At 38.5% G+C, this 22,162-nt stretch overlaps 1 protein-coding gene and 1 long non-coding RNA gene across 11 annotated transcripts in view; one reads left to right on the top strand and one right to left on the bottom strand.

Annotated features, from left to right (window-relative positions):
- LOC145538953 (uncharacterized) overlaps nucleotides 1-22,162 on the bottom strand; it is a 136,105-nt gene that overhangs the window by 33,626 nt on the left and 80,317 nt on the right. The gene's annotated exons all lie outside the window — the stretch shown is intronic.
- CFAP91 (cilia and flagella associated protein 91) overlaps nucleotides 1-22,162 on the top strand; it is a 100,163-nt gene that overhangs the window by 44,551 nt on the left and 33,450 nt on the right. For all 10 annotated transcript variants that reach the window (XR_014077350.1, XR_014077349.1, XR_014077348.1 and 7 more), the window contains 3 exons: nucleotides 316-458; nucleotides 18,926-19,042; nucleotides 21,163-21,234. Coding sequence is in view for 6 of the 10 variants with exons in the window: in XM_081571904.1 (XP_081428030.1) it covers nucleotides 316-458; nucleotides 18,926-19,042; nucleotides 21,163-21,234 (332 nt within the window). In the remaining 4 variants the exon portion in view is untranslated. The remainder of the gene's footprint in view (nucleotides 1-315; nucleotides 459-18,925; nucleotides 19,043-21,162; nucleotides 21,235-22,162) is intronic.

Below are 22,162 nucleotides of genomic sequence, written 5' to 3'. Positions count from 1 at the left end.
GCCACTTCAGAGTGGTGGTGCCATGTATCATGTGATCATTAACTTCCTGTTGATTATTGTGGTATTATTACTTTTTGGTAGGACAGTGGTCTCATTTTAGAATGCATTCCTTATTTTACAATCTAAGTTACCAAGAATATAAGTTAATTATATAGAAATTTCCTTTGTATTTCAGGGACAATTCAATTATACGAGGTACACCTTATCAGTAATTCTAAATAAAACCACTTGGCAAACCACTAATAAAATTAACAGTATGCTTTCAAATGATATATGTAAGCACCAGACACTAATCATGTACTTTCCTTTCCATAGGATTAGTTGAGCTTGAGTCATGTCTCCCAGATTTTGTGACACAACCCCGAATCAAACCACCAAAGCCAAAAGTCACTACTACCAAAGATGGTTTTCTAAAGAGGGCTGCAAGGATGGACCATGAGTTGGCAGAGGTTCATAAGGTATGCTTCTTTTTTTTTTTTTTTTAACTTTCTTAGCAAATTTTATTTATTTTTATTTATTGGAGGATAATTGCTTTACAATGTTGTGTTGGTTTCTGTTGTAAAACATGAATCAGCTATAAGTATACATATATCCCCTTCCTCTTGAGCCTCCCTCCCACCCATCTTGATCATCACAGAACACTGAGCTGAGTTCCCATCTGGATGACAAGATGCTTCTAATGGGGCTTTTGCAGAGATATACTACACTCCAAAACTGCAGTTTGTCTTGGGCAGCAATGTCCAGTAGTTCTCAACACGCAAGCCTACATTTTTTTCTCCTCTCTAGACCTTTCTAGGAGAAGGCAATGGCACCCCACTCCAGCACTCTTGCCTGGAAGATCCCATGGATGGAGGAGCCTGGTGGGCTGCAGTCCATGGAATCGCTAAGAGTCAGACACGACTGAGCGACTTCACTTTCACTTTTCCCTCGCATGCACTGGAGAAGGAAATGGCAACCCACTCCAGTATTCTTGCCTGGAGAATCCCGGGGACGGCGGAGCCTGATGGGCTGCCGTCTATGGGGTCGCACAGAGTCGGACACGACTGAAGCGACTTAGCAGCAGCAGCAGCAGACCTTTCTGGTGGTTGCCTGTGTTGTGCTGAATCAGAGTTTTACCCCCTCATTTCAAACTGTAGGAAAACCTCTTGGCGGGTATTTTCCCTATTTGCAGAAGTCATGGTACTTTCTAAAAATGGTTCTGACTTGGGATCTACCCAATAAAATATGACAGCATTGACGTATAACAAGTTTCTAGCATGCAGGATTACTGTTGGTTTTAATAGTGTAATAGGCCTCATTTTCTTCCTTTAAATTTGTTCGCATCATGAAGAAAGGGAGTCATGTTTAGCATCCCTCTCATCTAGTTTAAACTCAGCTAAATGAGAAAGTTTGATGGTCATCCCATGAGGCAACTATACAGCTTCATCCATTAGCTGGGCTTTCTGTTTTCTCAATTGGACTATAGGTGTTCAGACTTGTATACTTTTGAATCTGTAGCTTATGATTGTAGTGCTTAGTTTTTATGCTGCATCAGAATCACCTGGAGGGCTTGTTAAAACACATGCTGCTGGGCCCCACACCCAAAGTTTCTGATTCAATAGGGGAGAGAGGCCTGGAATATTGGCATTTTTTGCAAGTTTCCAGGGGATGCTGATGCTGCAGAGACCACACTTTGAGACTCACTGATTTATGACATACCCTCATCATTGGTCCAAGCATGTTTGTTTGTTCAGTTAGTAATAGCATAAGGATCCAGGGCTTCCCTGGTGGCTCAGACAGTGAAGAATTTACCTGCAATGCAGGAGACGTGGGTTTAATACCTCAACTGGAAAGATCCCTTGGAGAAGGAAATGAACCTGCTCCAGTGTTCTTCCCTGGGGAATTCCTTGGATAGAGGAGCCTGGCGGGCTATAGTCCATGGGATCGCAAAGGGTCGGACACTACTGAGCAACTAACACTTCCACTTTCCAGGGAACTCACACTGAAGATAAAAATTAGGTCCTTGACAATACAAGAATTAGAACCTTTAAAATAGTATATCTATGTGGTTCTTTCCTACCTCATCCTGCAGTCTCTTTACTGATTCTGAATTCTATGTTCATCATTTTCTCACTTTCTATAAGATTGCTTTGTAGATATTCTTATTAGAGTATGGAAGTTCCCTTCTCTTCCTAACTTACTGAAGCTTTTAATAATGTGTTTATGTTGAATTTTATCAAATGTTTTATCTGCATCTATTGAGATAATTATATAGTTTTTCTTTAAAAAAATTACTATCCTAATAAGGAAAATTTATAGCTTTTTATAAATGTTAATTTGTCCTCACATACTTAGTACTTCCCTGAAGTACTTCCCTTAGTACTTCACATACTTAGCCATATTTTTGCTTCCCTGGTGGCTTAGCTGGTAAAGTATCCACCTACAATGCGGGAGACCTGGGTTTGATCCCTGGGTTGGAAAGATTCCCTGGACAAGGGAAAGGCTACCCACTCCAGTATTCTGGCCTGGAGAGTTGCCTGGACTGTATAGTCCATGGGGTTGCAAAGAGTCAGACGTGACTGGGCGACTTTCACTTGGTATGAACATAACATGGTCAGAGTGTATTATTTTTATTACATTGTTGGATTTGATATACTAATATTTTGTTCAGAATTTTCATTGTATATTCATGAGGGAAATGGCTTTATTTTTCTTACTCAGAAAAACTATATAACTATATGTGACACTGGTCTTAGAGTTATACAGGTCTTCTGAAATGGACTGGAGAGTATTCCTTCTTTCCTCCTTTGTAAAGAGTTTAAATAAGTTTAAGATGATCTGTTTCTTCAGTTTGGTACCTATTCATATAAAATTATCTGAGACAGATGTTTTCTTCATGGGAAAAATTCTTAAACACTCCTTCAGTTTTCTTACAACTTATAGAACTTTGTGCATCGTATTGGTAAATTATATTTTCTTTACAAATTCTATTTCACCTAACCTTTCAGTATTTTTGCATATGGTTGTTGATAGTATTACTTTAAAATCTTTTTAGTGTTTCTCTATAATCATGCCCGTTCTTTTCATTCATCAAGTTATTTATTTGTCCTTTAACTCTTTTTCCTTAATCAACTTTACTGAAGGGTTGTTTATTTTCTTGGTATTTTTTTTCAAACATTGAACTTTTGATTTTGTTGATTTTCTCTCTTGTGTATATTTTTTCGGTTTCATTAGTTCCCACTCATATTTATTTTATCTTTATACTTTCTTTGGTTCTGTTTTGTGGTTCTTTTCCTAACTTACAATAGAAATGTAGCTCATTAATTTTCAGGTACTCACCAGTTTCATTTAATATTTAAAGCTAACCATTTCCTTCAAAACACTGATTTTGGTATGTTCCATTAGTTTTGATATATAGTTTGGCATTATTGTTAATATTGTTTTTTAAAAACATTCATTGTGATTTTTGAACCTGTGAATATTTAACAATGTGTTTTAAAATTTCTGAACATGCAGGAATTGTAACTGATTTTCTAATTAATTTCTCAATTGCTCTGTGGTCAGAGATCCTAGCCTGTATGATACCTGTTCTTTGAAATTTAGTGAGGCTTGCTTTGTGAACTAGTATAATGATTTTACATATAGAATAATCTAAGTCCACCTTCAAATAATATGTCATGTGGGTACCATATAGCAGATTATTCTAATTCCTCTGTACTGTCTCTGTGACATTGCTGTCATTTATTTCACTGATCCCTATGCTATAATCACCCAACATATTTTTACTCTTATAGTTTTAGCAGTTATTCTTGAGAGCAATTAAAAATAAAAAATATTTTATTTTACCTTTATTTATTCCACTTCTTCCACTCTTCCTTTTTTTAAAAAAAAAGATTTTATTTATTTATTTTTGGTTGCACTGGGTCTTTGTTGATGTGCTCAGCTTTCCCCAGTGGTGGAGAACAGGGAATAGTCTCTAGTTGCGGTGTGTGGGCTTCTGGTTATGGTGACTCCTCTTGCTGTGGAGCACAGGCTCTAGGCCGCACAGCTTCAGTAGTTGTGCTCCCAGGCTCTAGAGCACAGGCTCGATAGTTGCAGCACAGGGGCTTACTCTGTGGCATATGGAATCATCCCAGATCAGGGATCGAACCCTTGTCTCCTGCATTGGCAGGAGGCTTCTTTACCAGTGGGCCACCAGGGAAGCCTCACTCTTCCTTTCTTAAATAGATCCAAATTTCTGACCTATGTTCTTTATTTCCTTCCTGAAGAACTTGCTTCACCATTTATTACAGGGCAGGTCTGCTGGGAGTGAACTCCCTCAGTTTTTATTTGTATCTGGAAGTGTTTACTCCTCCTTTACTTTTTTTTTCCAAGATATAATTCATGTACCATAAACTTAACCTTATGAAGTATACAATTCATTTATTTTTAGCATACTTAAAGATTGTTCTCCCACTTACCTGTAGTAATAGGATGATACGCAGTTTCTCAAATTATGAGAGAAAAGCATTCAGTATGGTAATGTAATTCTTTGAAAGCAAAGTTATAAAACAATAATAAAACTTACATTAATTTCACATTAAATATCACTCACCTTGTGTCTATGTTAAGATAGGCTATCCACTCCAAGACAGTCTTTTTTCATATTAAAGTACAGTTGATATTGTTAGTTTCAGGTATACAACACAGTGATTCAGTAGGTTGTCTTTTCATTTTGTTGATGGTTTCCTTTGCTGTGCAAAAACTCAAGTTTAATTAGGTCTTATTTGTTTATTTTTGCTTTTGTTTCTTTTGCCTTAGGAGTTGTTTCTGTTGTTTAGTTACTAAGTCATGTCCAACTCTTTTGTGAACCGATGGACTGTAGTCCACCAGGTTCCTCTGTCCATGAGATTTCCCAGGCAAGAATATTGGAGTGGGTTGCCATTTCCTTCTCCAAGGGATCTTCCCAACCCAAGGATTGAACCCGTGTCTCCTGCACTGGCAGGTGGATTCTTTACCATTGAGCCACCTGGGAAGCCCTTAGCTTAGGAGACAGATCCATAAAAGACATTGCTATAATTTATGTCAAAGAGTGTTCTGCTTATGTTCTTTACTAGGAATTTTATGGTCTCCAGTCTTACATGGAGGTCTTTAATCCATTTATTTTTGTATATGATGTGAGCAAAGTTTCTAGTATTATCCTTTTAAAAAATTGTTTATTAATTTTTTGGTTGGACTGGATCTTCATTGTTGTGTGTGGCCTTTCTCCAGTTGCCGTGAACAGGGGCTACTCTTTTCTGCAGTGCAGACTTCTCATTGCAGTGGCTTCTCTTGTACAGCACAGGCTCTAGGCATACAGCCTTCAGTAATTGTGACACAGGGGCTCATTAGTTGTGGCTCACAGGCCCTAGAGTGCATGAGCTCAGTAGTAGTGCTGTACGGGCTTAATTGCCTGCAGCATGTGGAATCTTCCTGGACCAGGGATCAAACCTGTGTCCCTTACACTGGCAGGCAGATTCCTATCGACTGTACCACCAAGGAAGTCCTCTAATATTATCCTTTTACATGTAACTGTCCAGTTTTTGCAGCACCACTTACTGAAGAGATTGTCATATCTCTATTGTATATTCTTGTGTCTTTTGTCAAAGATTAATTGAAAATAAGTGCATGGGTATATTTCTGAGCTCTTTATTCTGTTCTGTTGATCTATGTGTGTCTCTTTATGGCAGTATCATACTGTCTTGATTACTATAGCTTTGTAGTATAGTCTGAAGCCAGGGAGCATGTTAACTCCAGCTTTATTCTTTTTTCTTAAAATTGCATTAGTAATTTGGGGTCTTTTGTGATTCATATAAATTTTGGGGTTATTTGTTTTGGTTCTGTTGAAAATGTCATGGATATTTTGATAGGGATTGTGTTAAATATGCAGATTGCTTTGGGTAGTATGGACATTTTAACTATTAATTCTTCCAATTCAAGAACACAGGTTATATTTCTATTTCTTTGTATCATTTTCAGATTTCTTCATCAACGTTTTATAGTTCAGAGTATAGGTATTTGACCTCAGTGGTAAGTTTATTCTTTGGGTATTTTATTCTCTTTGATGTGTTTTCAAATTGGACCATTTCTTTATTTTCTCTTTATGGTATTTCATTATTAGTATATAGAAAAGCAACAGATTTCTGTATATTACTCTTGTATCCTATAACTTTAGTGAATTAAATCATTGGTTCTAATAGTTTCTTTTGTGGAAACTTTAGGGTTTTCTATATATAGTATCATATCATTTGCAAATAGTGACAGTTTTACTTCTTCTCTTCTAATTTGGATGCATTTTTTGTCTTGTCTGATTGCTATGATGAGAACTTCCAATACTATATTAAATAGAAGTGTCAAGAGTGAGCATTCTTATCTTGCTTCTGATTTTGGAGAAAAAGCTTACAGTTTTTCACCATAGAGTATGATGTTAGTCTTTGTGGGTTTGTGATAAATGACTTTTATTATATTGAGATATGTTCCCTCTATATCCACATTACTCAGAGTTTTTATCATGAATGGATGTTGAATTTTGTCAAATGCTTTTTCTGTGTCTATTGAAATGATTATATGATTCTTTCCTTTCCTTTTGTTAATGTGATGTATCATATTGATTGGTGAATACTGAACCATCTTTGCATCCCTCAAACAAATCCCATTTGATCATGGTGTGTGATCCTTTTTATTATTGTTGATTGGGTTTGCTGATATTTTGTTGAGGATTTTTGTATCTATATTCATTAAATATATTGGCTTGTAATTTCCTTTTTTTGCAGTATCTTTGTCTGGTTTTGATATCAGGGTAATGGTAGCCTCAGAATGATTTTGGAAGTGTTCCATCCTCATCTATATTTTGGAAAAGTTTGAGAAAGTTAGCTTGGTAGAATTCCCTTGTGAAGCCATCTCATTCTGAACTTTTGTTTGCTGGGAATTTTGTTGTTTTTATTTTGTTTGTTTGGTTTCGATGGGGTTTTTTTGTTTGTTTGTTTTTACAGATTCAAGTTGCTAATAGTGATCTATCTGTTCAGATTATCTATTTCTTCCTGATTCGGTCTTGGAAGGTTATATGTTTCTAGACATTAGTCCGTTTCTTCTAGACTGTCCAATTTGTTGTCATATAACTATTCATATTATTTTTAAAATTTTGTTTATTTTTAGCTGTGCTGAGTCCTCATGGCTGTGCCAGCTTTCTCTGGTTGCAGAGAGCAGGGGCTGCTCTCTAGTTGCAGTGCACGGGCTTCTCACTGCAGTGGCTTTTCATGTTGTGGAGCATGGGCTCTAGGGTGCACGGGCTTCAGGAGTTGTGGCATGTAGGCTCAGTGACTGCTGCAGCTCCCAGGCTCTAGAGCACAGGCTCAGTGGTTGTTGCAGACAGGCTTAGTTACTCCATGGCATGTGGGATCTTCCCAGATCAGGGGTTGAACCTGTGTCTCCTGAATTGGCATGTAGATTCTTTACCACTGGGCAGCCAGGGAAGCCTAGTATTTTCTTATTTTTGTATCTTTGTGATATCAGTTATTATTTTTCCTCTTTCATTTCTTTTTGTGTTGATTTGGGTCCTCTCTCTCTTCCTCTTGATGAGCCTGGCTAAAGGTCTGTCAATTGTGTTTATCTTTTCAAAAGCCAGTCCTCGGTTGTTTTTTTAATTGTTTATTTGGTCTCTGTTTTATTTATTTCCTCTCTAATATTTATTATTTCCTTCCTTATGCTGACTTTGGGCTTTATTTGGTTTTCTTTTTCTAATTACTTTTGATGGAAGGTTAGGTTGTTCATTTTAGAATTTTTGTTTTTTTTAAATTTTGTTTTTTTGTTGCTTGAGGTGGGCCTGTATCATTATAAACTTTCTTGTTAGGACTGCTTTTGCTGAATTCCATCAGTTTTGGAAAGTTATGTGTCCATTTTCATTTGTCTTGGGGTGTTTCATCTTTGACATCTTCATTGACCTATTCTTTTTTTCAGTAACACATATCTTAGTCTCCGTGTGTTTGTGCTCCCCCCTCTTTGTTTTGCTATAACTGATTTTTAGTTTCATAGGTTTGTGGTTGAAAAAATGCTTAATACAATTCCTATTCTCTTAAATTTATTGGGACTTGTTTTGTGGCCTAGCATGTGATCCATCCTGGAAAATGTTCCCTGTGCATTAGAAAAGTATATTCTGCTGTTTTTGGATAGAGTGTCCTTAGATATCTATTAAGTTTAACTGGTTAATTGTATCATTTAAAATTACTATTGCCTTATTAATATTCTGTCTGGATGATCTATCCATTGATATAAGTCAGGTGTAATCCCCTACTGTTATTATATTATTATCAATTTCTCCCTTTATTAATGTTTGATTTAAATATTTATATTTAGGTGTTCCTGTAATGGGTACATATATGTTAATAAGTATAATATCTTCTTCTTTATTGATCTTTTATCTTTATATAAAGCTCTCTTTATCTTTTGTTAGACTTTTTAAAAAAACCTATTTTATCTGATATGAGTATTGCTACCCCTGCTTTCTTACTTCTATTTGAATGAAATATCTTTTTCCACCACTCACTTTCAATCTATGTGTGTCTTTAGCTGTGAAGTGAGTCTTTTCTAAGTAGCATATAGATGGGTCTTATTTTTAATCCATGTCTTTTGTTTGGACTCTTTATTCCATTGATATTTAAAGTAATTATTGTTATGTATATACTTATTACTATTTTATTACTTGTTTTCTGGTTGTTTTGTAGTTCTCTGTTCATTTCCTCTCCTTTTTGCTTCTTCTCTTGTAGTTGGATGATTTCCTTTAGTAGTATGCTTATGTTCCTCTCCTCTCCATTTTTGTATATCTATTGTGAGTTTTTGATTTGTGGTTACTGTGGGATTCATACATGTTGATCTATAACCAAATCTACTTCTTTCAAACCGGTAGTAACAAGTTCAAATACATTCTAAAAGATTTACTTTTTTTATTCCTTCCCTACATTTTGTGTTTTAATATCCTATTTTATGTCTTCATGTTTATACCTTCATTGTATATTGTAGTTACAGTTACTTTTACAGTTGTTATCTTTTAACCTTTGTACTTGCTTATTCAAGTGGTTGAAACTTAGCCCTTACTATATATTTGCCTTTCTTAGTGGGATTTTTCCTTGACTATAGTTTCTTAATTCTTATCATAGGGTTTTTTAATTGAGAGAAAACCCTTTAACATTTCTTTAGTGTAGGTCTTGTATTGAACTTCTTTAGTTTTTGTTTGTCTGAGAAATTCTTTGTCTCTCCTTCAATTCTAAATGATAATCTTGCTAGATTACAGATTTTTCTCTTTGGACACATTAGGAATATATTATAGCCCTCCCTTCTGATTTGCAGAGTTTCTGCTGCAAAATCAGCTGATAGCTTTATTGGGGGTTCCCTTGTATATGACTCTTTGTTTTTCTCTTGCTCCTTTCAGAATCCCGAGTTTAACCATTGCCATTTTAATTATGTCTTAGTGTGGGTCTGTTTGGGTTCATCTTGTTTGGGACACTATGTGCTTCCTGTACCTGAATATATTTCCTTCTTCAAGTTTGGAAAGTTTTCAGTCATACTTTTAACAAATATTCTTTGACCCCTTTCTCTCTTTTCTTCTTCTGGAAACTTTACAACACAAATGTTGATATCTTTGATGTTGTCCCATAGATTCATTAAACTGTTCTCATTTTTTTGTTTTCCTTTTCCTGTTCTGATTAGATGATTTCCGTTATTCTATCTTCCAGATCACTTATGTCTCTTCTTTATCACCAGTAACCTGTTCATTCCTTCTAATGTGTTTTCTTTATTTCAGTTATTGTATTCTTCTTTGTTCTGACTAGTCCTTTTTTATATTTTTTAGTTCCTTGTTAAAATTCATATCATGTTCATCTATCCTTTTTCCTAATTCAGGTAGCACACTTATTACTGATGCTTCAAATTCTTTATCTGGTAAATTGTTTGTTTCTGTTTAATTAGTTGTTTTTTCAGGTGTGTGTTTTTTTTTTTTAATGTCTATATTTATTTAGTTGGCTGTGCTGGGTCTTAGTTGCAGTATGCGGGATCTTTAGTCATGGCACACTGATTCTTAGTTGCAGCATGTGGAATCTAGTTCCCTAACAAGGGATCAAACTCGGACCCCTTCACTGGGAGCATGGAGCCTTAGCCACTGGACCACCAAGGAAGTCTGTTTCAGGGGTTTTGTCTTACTCTTTCAGTTAAGACACATTCCTCTGTCTTCTCATTTTGGTTTTCTTTCTGTTTCTATGAAATTAGATGAAACAGTTACCTATTGTGGTCTTGAAGGAGTGTCCTTATGTGGGAGCATCCCTGTACAGTCTGTCTGTACCCAATGGCTTTGGTGGGAGAGTTGGGTTTGACATGAACACAAGTCATGTTTTCTCAGGGCATGTTGGCTTCTGTCACCTTGGTAGGAGGTGGGGCTGGAGGTGGAGGTGCTAAGGCTGAAGCCAGTTGTAAGACAAAGTTTCCCCTCTGCTTGGTGGCCATCACTGCCCTGTTGAGAGTAGCAGAAGCCCTGAGGGTCGGGTCAAAGCTGGCTCCATTCCTTCCAAGTGTACACTCTCCTACTTCTCAGCACTGGCATGCTTGCCCCAGATGAGAACAATGCTGGAGCAAGGGGGGTGGCAGGGGTAGTTGGCGTGGATTAGAGTGCAGACCTTGGCACAGGCCATAGTGGTCCCACTAGGACCAGAGATCTGGACTATCCCTGCTGCCCTGCCTGTGTAAGCACCAGAGATGGCTGTCCCCTCACCGTGTTCAGATGCTGCTTTATGTACCACTTTATGAACCACTTCTGTATCTCACAGCCAAGTTCCCAAGAGGACTGGAGCCTTCTCTTGGCTCAGGCTGGTCTGCATGCCAAGGCATTCATGAGAAACCAGCCAGCCACCCATGCAATTTTCAGCCCACCCTCTTTGTTCTGCTTTATGAGCAATCAAGCATGTATGTGCTCCTTACAAGCAGAGTCCAGGCTTCCTACAGTCCTCCTGTTACTCCCACTGGCTCTCTAACCAGCCAAGGAGACTTGTCGTCCCTGTGTCAGACCCCAGGGCTGGGATGCCCAACATGTGACTCAAACTGCTCAGTCTCTTGGGAAGATCTCTGCCTGTGTTAACTTCCTCCTCTTCTGAATCCTCTGGGAAGTCTTGACTTAATCACTTCTCTTTTCTTTCTGCCCAATTCCATATGGGTCTTTCTTACAGCTGTATTTGTGCAAGAGTCTGTGAGTCTCTAGGTAGTTTTCACTGGGAATTGTTCCACATGTGTATTTGTAGAACAGTTTTTGGAAAAATTAAATATATTTTTGATATGCTCAGTGGAGGAAGTGAGTTCTGCATCTTACTCCACCATCTTGATCTCTTTCTTCAGACAAATTAGATTTTAAAACAGACTCCCCAATGAGTCTGCTGTTGTCCAACAGTGCCCTCTGCATTGCTAACTACCACACAGCCGTCAGTTCTCTGTAGTATATGACTGGTGATTCTTTCCTTCTTAAAACTGTTTTTTTCAATTGAAATCTGTAGCACAGCTTCCTTGTTTGGTCTTACTTCACTGAATTTAATACAAGTCTTGGACACGATGCTCCATATGATAAATACTTAGGTGATCATGATGACATGAACATGTATAGTTATTAGATTTTTACACAGAGACACTTGCACAACAGATAAATTTATTAACTGTAGGGCATGATGAGTATTTACTGTTCATTAGATGGAAGTGGATCACAATAAAGGTCTTCATCTTTGTGGTCTCCATGTTGAATAGACTGAGGCGGAGGAAGATGAGAGGTTGGTCTTGCTGTCTCAGAGGAGGCAGAGATGGAAGAGATAGAGGAGGTGGAAGGGGAGGCCAGAGAGGTAGGCACACTCAGTGTAACTTTACAGAAATACATTTAATTGCTCTCTGACGTTTTTGCTTTTCATTTCTCTAAAAATGTTTCTATATGGTACCAATCCTTCTTTCATCATTTGCTTTTTGTTTCAGTGCCTGTAACATAGATGGGTCCGTGTCTTATATGAAGTCAAATGCAGCCTTGAGTAATCAAAATTGTTCTCCCAGATCATCCATCAGTTGTTTTCTGTCACTGCTTCTTCTACATCCTCTTCCTCATTGTCGGCACTCATTTGGAAGCAGTCACCTCCATCAAGTCATCCTCTGTTCGTTCCTCTGGTGTGGCATCCTTCTGTTGTTGTTGTTCAGTCACTAAGTTGTGTCTGACTCTGCGACCCCCATGAACTGCAACATGTGAGGCTCCCCTGTCCTTCACTATCTTCCCAAGTTTGCTCAAACTCATGTCCATTGAGTCAGTGATGCCATCCAACCATCTCATCCTCTGTCACCTCCTTTTCCACTTGCTGTAAGTCTTTCCCAGCATCAAGGACTTTTCCAATAAGTCAGCTCTTCACATCAGGTGGCCAAAGTATTGGAGCTTCAGCTTCAGCACCAGCCCTTCCAATGAATATTCAGGGCTGATCTCCTTTGGGATCGACTGGTTCAATCTACCTGCTGTCCAGGAGACTCTCAAGTCTTCTCCAGCACCACAGTTCGAAAGCATCAATTCTTTAGCACTCAGATCCATGTCTTAAAACCCTTCACCCCCGACCACCTTTTTAGCTATCTCCAGAATCTCTTTCATGATTTCCTTGAATGGCTTTGTCATAAATCCTGTGAAGTCATGCATAAAATCTGAACAGTTTTCTCCATCAGGAATTTATTATTTGGGGCTTATTGACTTTCACAACTTTTTCTGTAACAGTGATGGCATCTTCAGTGGGAGACTTGCATGGTGTCTGCATTAATAATCCCTTAATAAATAATCCTTTCCATAAAGTACCATGTGTAACAAGCCTTAAAGGTCCTTATGACCCCCTGATCTAGAGGCTGAATTACAGCCATTGTGTTCGGGGGCAAGTAGATCACTTTGATGCTTTTGTTGTAGAACTCATGGGATTCTGAATGGCCAGGTATGACCGAAATCAAATCCCTAATGATTATACAGTGGAAGTAACAAATAGACTCAAGGGATTATATCTGAAAGAGTCCCTGAAGAACTATGGGCGGAGGTTTGTAACACTGTATGTGAGGCAGTGACCAAAACCATCCCAAAGAAAAAGAAATGCAGGAAGGCACAGTGGTTGTCTGAGGAGGCATTACAAATAGCTGAGAAAAGAAGAGACGAGAAAGGAAAAGATGTATCCATCTGAATGAAGATTTCCAAAGAATAGCAAAGAGAGGTAAGAAAGCTTTCTTAAGTGAACAATGCAAAGATATGGAGGAAAATGATAGAATGGGAAAGACTAGATATCCCTTCAAGAAAATCTGAGCTAAAAAGAGAACCTTTCATACAACGATGGGCACAATAAAGGACAGAAATGGTAAGGACCAAACAGAAACAGAAGAGATTAAGAAGAGGTGGCAAGAATACACAGAACTGTACAAAAAAAGGTCTTAATAACTTGGATAACCACGATGATGTGGTCACAGACCTAGAGCCAGACATCCTGGAGTGTGAAGTCAAGTGGACCTTATTAGGAAGCGTTACTACAAACAAAGCTAATGGAGGTGATTGAATTCCAGCTGAGCTATTTCAAATCCTAAAAGATGATGCTGTTAAAGCGCTGTATCAATATGTCACCAAATTTGGAAAACTTATCAGTGGCCACAGGACTAAACAAGGTCAGTTTTCATTCCAACTCCAAAGAAGGGCAGTGTCAAAGAATGTTAAAACACTGCCGTACAGCTGTGCTCCTTTCACATGCTAGCAAAGTAATTCTCAAAATCCTTCAAACTAGGCTTCAACAGTATGTGAACCAAGAACTTCCAGATGTACAAGCTGCTGGATTTAGAAAAGGCAGAGAAACCAGAGATCAAATTGCCAACATCCATTGGATCATAGAAAAAGCAAGAGAATTCCAGAAAAACATCTACTTCAGCTTTGTTGAGTATGCTAAAGCCTTTGACTGTGTGGATCACAACAAATTGTGGAAAATTCTTCAAAAGATGAGAATACCAGACCACCTGACCTGCCTCCTGAGAAATCTGTATGCAGGTCAAGAAGCAACAGTTAGAACTGGACATGGAACAACAGAATGGTTCCAAATTGGGAAAGGAGTACGTCAAGGCTGTACATTGTCACCCTGCTTATTTAACTTATATGGAGAGTATATCATGCGAAATGTTGGGCTGGGTGGAGCTCAGGCTGGAATCAAGATTGCTGGGAGAAATATCAACAACTCAGATATGCAGATGACATGACCCTAATGGCACAAAGTGAAGAGGAACTGAAGAGCCTCTTGATGAAAGAAAAAGATATATCCAAGGTAATGAAGGTGAAAGAGGAGAGTGCAAATGCTGACTTAAAAATCAACATTCAAAATATTAAGATCATGGCTTCTGGTTCCATCACTTCATGGCAAATAGATGGGGTAAAAATAAAAACAGTACAGACTATTTTCTTGGGCTCCAAAATCACTGCTGATGGTGACTGCAGCCATGAAATTAAAATATGCTTGCTCCTTGGAAGAAAAGCTATGACAAACTAAGACAGCATGTTAAAAAGCAGAGACATCACTTTGCTGACAAAGCTCCATTGAGTCAAAGTATGGTTTTTCCAGTGGTCATGTATGGATGTGAGAGTTGAACTATAAAGAAAGCTGAGTGCCAAAGAATTGATGCTTTTGAACTATGGTGCTGGAGAAGACTCTTGAGAGTCCCTTGGGCTGCAAGGAGATCAAACCAGTTGATTCTAAAGGAAATCAACCCTGAATATTCTTTGGAAGGGCTGATGCTGAGGCTGAAGCTCCCATACTTTGGCCACCTGATGTGAAGAACTCACTCATTGGAAAAGACCCTGATGCTGGGAAATTGAAGGCAAAGGAGAAGGGGATAACAGAGGATGAGATGGTTGAATGGCATCACTGACTCAATGGACATAAATTTGAGCAAACTCTGGGATATGGTGAAGGACAGGGAAGCCTGGTGTCTGTAGTCCATGGGGTTGCAAAGAGTTGGACATGACTTAGTGACTGAAAAACAGTGAACATCAACAGGGACATTGTCCAATATCTAAAAAACTTTAAGAGGCAGTCCTTTTTTGGCAAGGTACTTCCTGATTTTAGGAACAACACATTAATTAATGGAACCAATCCAGAAACCTGGAACCTGTCCAGGCTTTCTTTTACAGCCAGAAGATTGGCAGCTGTTGATTATCTTTTTCCCTTCAAGGCTGGAGTCTTAGCAGCTTTATAGATTAGGCAGTTCCAATCATAACCTAACTGCATTTGCACAAAACAGAGTTAGCATTTCCTCTCCTGCCTTCAATCCTGGTGCTTACTTCTCCTTACTAAAAAGTATCCTTTGTGGCATTTTCCCCCAGAGTAGGGCACTTTCATCAGCATTAAAAACCTGTTCAGGAAGATATTCTTTCCCCTCAATGATTTTCTTAATGGTGTCTGGGAATGTATCTTCTGCCTTTTGGTCAGCTGAAGCTACTTCTGTTATCTTGGTTTAAGCCAAACCTCTTTAGAAAATTATCAAACCATCCTTGGCTGGCATTAAATTCTCCAGCTTTAGATCCTCACCTTCCTTTTACTTAAAGTTCTCGTATAATGACTTCAATTTTTTTTTCATCGTGTGTGTGTGTGTGTGCACATGCTCAGTCGTGTCTAACTCTATGCTACCCATGGAATGTAGCCTACCATACTCCTCTGTCCAGGAATTTCCCAGGCAAGAATACTGGAGTGGGTTGCCATTTCCTATGCCAGGGGATTTCCCAACCCAGGGATTGAACCCACATCTCTTGCATTGGCAGGCATATTCTTTACCACCAGCGGCATCTGGTAAGCTCTTTTGAATCATATTAGAGCCTATAGATATGCGTTTCTTTTTTTTCCCCAAAAACTCATCAAATTATGCTCTATCCTTTACTTTTGACTGTGCTGGGTCTTTGTTTCTGCATTTCTCTAGTTGTAGCCAGTGGGGGCTACTCTCTAGTTGAAGTGTGCAGGCTTCTCATTGCAGTGGCTTCTCTTGTTGCGGAGCACGGGCTCTAGAGCACCAGGGGTGTTAGTAGTTGTGGCACATAGGCTTAGTTGTTCCTTGGCAGGTGGAATCTTCTTGGACCAGGGATTGAACCTATGTCCCCTGCACTGGCAGGCAGATTCTTAACCCACTGAACCACCAGGGAAGTCCAAGTATGCCTTTCTTATAGCAATCCTGCATCCACATGGAAGCTTCATTTTCAACATGAGATAAGAAGGTGTTTTGCAAATGGTGCAAGGTTTTCACATCTGCTTGTAACCATGGCTTCTTGAATTTCCTTTTCTTTTTTCACAGTGGTCCTTACACTAGATTCATTTATCCTGAAATGGTGGGGAACTGCGGCTGCAGACCTCCATTCATGGTGCCTATAAAGCACTTCACCTTTTTCTTGTAATATGACTTTTCTCTCCTTCTTAGGAGCAAGCCCAGCATCATTAGTGGCACTTTATATGGGTCGCATGTTGTTAGTCAAGGTTTACAGTATTGCACTAAACACAGTGAAAAATATACAAGAACTGCTTGTTACCATGACATCCAATTTATTGCAGAGACGAATTGCTCCTTCAGATGCTTGACATCACCTTACATTTTAAGTGGACACTCACAATGCTTGTTGTTGTTCAGTTGCTCAGTCATGTCTGACTCTTTGCAACTCCATGGACTGCAGAACACCAGGTTTCCCTGTCCTTCACCATCTCCTGGAGCTTGCTCAAACTCATGTCCATTGAGTTGGTGATGCCATCCAACCATCTTGTCTGCTGTTGTCCCCTTCTCCTCTGCCTTCAATCTTTCCCAACATCAGGATGTTTTCCAACGAGACAGCTCTTCACATCAGGTGACCAAAGTATTGGAGCTTTAGCCTCAGTCTCAGTTCTTCCAGTGAATATTCAGGGTTGATTTCCTTTAGGGTTGACTGGCTTGATCTCCTTACTTTTCAAGGGACTCTTCAAGTGTCTTCTCCAGCACTATAATTCAAAAGCATCAATTCTTCAGCACTCAGCCTTCTTTATGGTCTGACTCTCACATCCATACATGACTACTGGAAAAGCCATAGCTGTGACTATATGGACCTTTGTCGGCAAAGTAATATCTCTGCTTTTTAATGTCTCTAGATTTGTCACAACACTTGAGTTCACAGCAAAAGCAACAGGAGGTAGTTATGAATTTATTATGGTAGTATAGTATGTCCTACAGTTAGTTTTGTGCAGTTATCATTTAATACTGCATCTTTGTTTGTTTCTCTTGACTTTGAATGGCATCACGTATGGTCTGTAAGTGTCTGTGTGCATAAGTTCAATAAATTTTAACTTTTTATAATAGATTTGTGTGTAGTCTTGGGAAAGATTGAGGGCGGGAGGAGAAGAGGGCGACAGAGGATAAGATGGTTGGATGGCAACAGTGACTCAATGGACATGAGTTTGAGCAAACTCTAGGAGATGGTGAAAGACAGGGAAACCTGGTGTGATGCAGTCCATGGGTTGCAAAGAGTCAGACATGACTTAGCGACTGAACAACAACAAAGTGATAACAAAGACTAATAGCTACATATATTTTATGCATTCATGACATACCTGACTTTTTCTATATTTCTAGGCTGTGTGGTTAATATGGAAGTTTTTTCAAATTGTCAAAAATCTCCAAAAAATTTTCCAATATATTTATTGAAAAAAAAATCTGTATATAAGTGGATCCATGCAGTTCAAACTTATGTCATTCAAGGGTCAACTCTACTTTTAGACCACTGCTGCTTTCTGTTGATTCAGTAGTTTTGGTTATCATAGAGCTGTTATATATATATTTGCCGTCAGATTTATTTTCAAGAAACTCCGAGCCTCTATTACAGCCATGGTAATTGGGTGTGGCTCCAAATTTTACTGATAATTAGCATCTTTTTTATAAATCTTAACTCTTGACTTAGTGTTTGTTTTGCAACTTATTTATGTTTTTGTGGAAAAATAGTGTAAAAATTATTAAATGATGAAAAAGTGATTAAAGTGTGGTTTTAAAATTTAAAATCACAGAGATCACATTTTTTGATACTTTTAAGCTAAAAACATCCCCCTATGTCTGAAAATGGAACCAATGAACAAAACCTTATGTCATGTATAATTAATTCTGTCAGGATTTTTGATGATCAAAAGTAAAAAAAAAAAAATATATATATATATATATATATGTATAATGCATGTTGAAATAGAAACACATTCTTTCACAAGGAACCAAATTTAAAAATCTTGATGTGCTTCGCTTCAAGCCCAAAGCCAAGCTCTCTTTACTTGAAAACAATTGCCAATTAATACCCCTCATTTCCCCCATAACAATAAAATATACTAAATGTTTCAGTCATACACTGCACAGGACAATTTTCTATTGCCCCAGGCAGTCATTTAAAACAGCATGTTAGCTTATGTGGAAGAACAGAAGTTGGAGGATTTGCTTGCATACACACACCACAGAACCTTTTAAAAACTCAAAAACATTTTTAAAGTCTCCAAAACTTTTGATTAAAATGGATACACCCAGAATGTTTCATGTTTGTTTAGTGGTTAACTTATTCATAGACTATCATAGGTGCACCCTGGTTTGTACTTTCTCAAACTGTCCTAGCAAGGCCATAGAGAAGATTGTTTCTGACTGATCTGGTAGTGGGAAAAAATACAAATGTAAGAAATGACACTGGTTTGTTTGTTTTTTTTAAAGACTTCACTTTTCAGAGCAATTTTAGATTCACAGCTAAATTAAGAGGAAGGTAGAGATACTTTCTTATTCCCAAATATGTATAACCTCCCCCATTATCAATATCCACCACCAGAGCAGTACAGTTGTTACAGTTGATGAACATATATTGACATATCATTGTCAGACATTGGTGCTATTTCAGGCACTGTTGGAAAAGAAGAATAAGGATTTTGAAGCAAAGAAACCTATGCGTTTTCTTCAAAGAAAGCCAGTACCTCAACCTCGGCTTCCAACTCCAACCCTGGAGATGAGTTCCAATGTAAGTTTGAGGCTTTTTTATTTGAAAAGCTAAATTCAGCTTCACTATCTGTTTATTCTCCAGATAGTTTGGGTTAAAAACAAACCTAATACAACCATGTTCATTTCCCAAGATCTGAATTACGTTTCCTTTATCCTTATGTTTCAAATGCACACAGAAAAAAAAGCAAAATGAAATATAAATTGAATCCTTTTCAAGAATAAAAACACAAAGAATGAAATCTTCCCAAGAAAAATAGGCATCGGAAGGTAATCCTGATGTATGTCAAATAAAAAGATGGAATGATGATCAGATACTGAAACTGTATTCCAACATGAAGTGGTTGATGATAGCTGAAATTAGCAAGGAATCATCAAGACAGGCCAGCTTCTGGGTTAAGATTGGCCAGAGAGCTCACTCTGACTCCAGGGCTATGCCTTACCTTCTCAGGGCCCCACACTCACTTTGGTCAGTATTTCCAGAACTGGTTAGGATTTAAAGGACTGACTCAGAAAACTCAAAAGAAACTGCTAGAGATGCCACAAATTTGCAGATTTGTTATTTATAGTCAAAGCTATGGTTTTTCTAGTAGTCATGTACGGATGTGAGAGTTAGACCATAAAGAAGGTTGAGCACTGAAGAATTGATGCTTTTGCATTCTGGTGCTGGAGAAAACTCTTGAGAATCCCTTGGACTGCACAGAGATTAAACCTGTCTGTGCATCCTAAAGGAAATCAACTCTGAATATCCATTGGAAGGACTGATGCTAAAGCTAAAACTCCAATACTTTGGCCACCTGATGCTAAGAGCCAAGTCATTGGGAAAGATCCGTATGTGGGAAAGATTGAAGCCAAAGGGAGAAGGGGGCAGTAAAGCATGAGATGGTTAGATAGCATCACCAACTCAATGGACATGAGTTTGAGCAAACTCCGGGAGATGGTGAAGGACTGTCTGGTGTTCTGCAGTCCATGGGGTCACAAAGAGTTGGACATAACTTAGCAACGAACAACAACAACATACTTTATAGAGAGAACTATAACTGCCTGTTATATCAGGATGTTGCTCTCGGGAGGTCAGCTTGTTCTCTCCCAATGCAGGGCAGTTCTCACACAAAGCCAAACTGCACATAAGGTTGTGCTTTGCCAGAGCAGGGGAGTTGATGGGAAGTCTCACTAGCACCTCCAATGGCTCTGAGATCTTTGGAGGTGTGGGAATGCTCCTGCTGACTGGCCACAATGTGCTTCTGGGCAGCATCCTCTTTTCTAGACTTTGTGCTGACCAATGCTTGTGGTTAACATGTCTTTCACAAGTGTTAATGCCATTGATTCTACTGTTGATATCTTTTGCATTCAGAGGGGCTTTAATTGAATTTGTAGACTCTGCTCTTTTTGCTTTTACACATCCTTATTTAAGGTAATTTTTGTAGATTGCTGATTTTGTCCATTATATACTGATTTTACCAGTTTAGCTAAATTCTTGTGAAAAGCACCTCATTTTTGACTCCAATATACCCCAGCTGCATTCTTTGTCTCATGTTCGTGCTCAATCACTAAGTTGTGTCTGACCTTTGCAACCCCATGGACTGTAGCCTGCCAGGCTCCTCTGTCCATGGGATTTCTCTGGCAAGGGTACTGGAGAGGGTTGCCGTTTCCTTCTCCAGGGGATCTTCCCAACCCAGGGATCAAACCCTTGTCTCCTGCATCTCCTGCATTGACAGGTGGATTCTTTACCACTGAGCATTCTTTGTCTACTCATGATTAAACATGAAAAAAAACACTATTTCAAGAGAGATGTTATTAGCAATACCTACTGCTTCAAGAAAGATTTGTTGGAAAGGAATATAGAAAAACTGAAAATGGCTTAATTTGTAAGTATAGCACGACAGTGGGTGAATTTTTTGCTTTTGATATAATTTACCAATGATATCTTATCATGAAAAATATAATGAATTTTGGTAATACTTTAATGTCATGTTTAAAGTCCTATATGTTCAAAGAAAGATGACGTTTTATTTCTTTCTTTTATGTCTCTTTAAATCCTTCTGGTGTCTAGCTTTTTTGCTAGATATAAATCTTCAAAAAAGTATTTGATGACAACTGCTGCGGTTCTCAAGCTGCTTGGTTCTCTCTTTGTTTTTTTAGGAAGAAGAAGATATAGAAATGGCTGTGATCTACCTTCAAAAGTTGCTCCGGGGCAGAGTTGTTCAAAACATGGTGTGTAGGGTGGACCCCTGGCCCTGTTCTTCTCCTTTGAGACTAGATTCACAGAGTGCACCTGTGCTTGTTTCCTTGGGGTAAATTTCCTCCCGCACCCTGCTGTCCTGTGGAGCTATGCTATTGAGTTACCTACGCTTTCCCTTTTACTGCCATAGCTGGCCCAAGTGAATGGCACAGTATCAAGGAAAGAAAGGACCTGCCCGCTGTTTCCTGTAGTGTAACCAAGGCAGTGTGAAGCTAATGTCTTCCATGGAGTTGCTGATTCCAGCAGTTTTCACACATGAATTTTGACTATTACGCATCACAAACCAAGTGGATTCTACTAATTTTCCACAGTCATAATAATCTGAGTTTGCATATTAGCTAGCAATGCATGAATAATAAATAGCTAAATAAATAAATAACTATAGTTTTTAACTCTTACTATAGGCTCACGTTATATATTCTTTGTTCTACATATATCAGCACGTTTTTTTCTATCAATCACCCATTTTACAGGTGAGTAATACGAGCCTGAGTGACATTATGTTCAGTTCAGTCGCTCAGTCGTGTCCGACTCTTTGCGGTGAGATTATGTTAACTGCCAGCAAATTCAACTCTGGTCTTCCTGACCATAAAGCCTTAATCAGATCATTGTGCTTCTTAAGTTTAAGAAGGGACTGATGTAAAGCCTCAGCTAAAACATTTTTTCTCCCCAGACAGCTATAACTCTTAAGAGACTCAGTTATGGTGAGTCAGTCCAGGGAGGCTGGATGAGCATCTTGTGTTCAGCGCTATTCCCTGTCCTCCTGCCAGTATTTCTGCAGGAGAAACGCCACAGTGAAGTTCAGACAGCAGGTTGTGTATTCCAGACCAGGAGCAGATCTCTCAGAAAAGAAAAATGACCATGAAAAATACCACCCCCAGGCTTCTTAGGGGAAGAGCA

Source organism: Giraffa tippelskirchi, chromosome 2 (assembly GCF_054371585.1).
Source record: "Giraffa tippelskirchi isolate mGirTip1 chromosome 2, T2T-mGirTip1v1.2.pri, whole genome shotgun sequence".
Taxonomy (NCBI): Eukaryota; Metazoa; Chordata; class Mammalia; order Artiodactyla; family Giraffidae; genus Giraffa; species Giraffa tippelskirchi.
The sequence above is the reverse complement of the archived record's forward strand: the minus strand, read 5'-3'. Positions and strand labels throughout refer to the sequence as shown.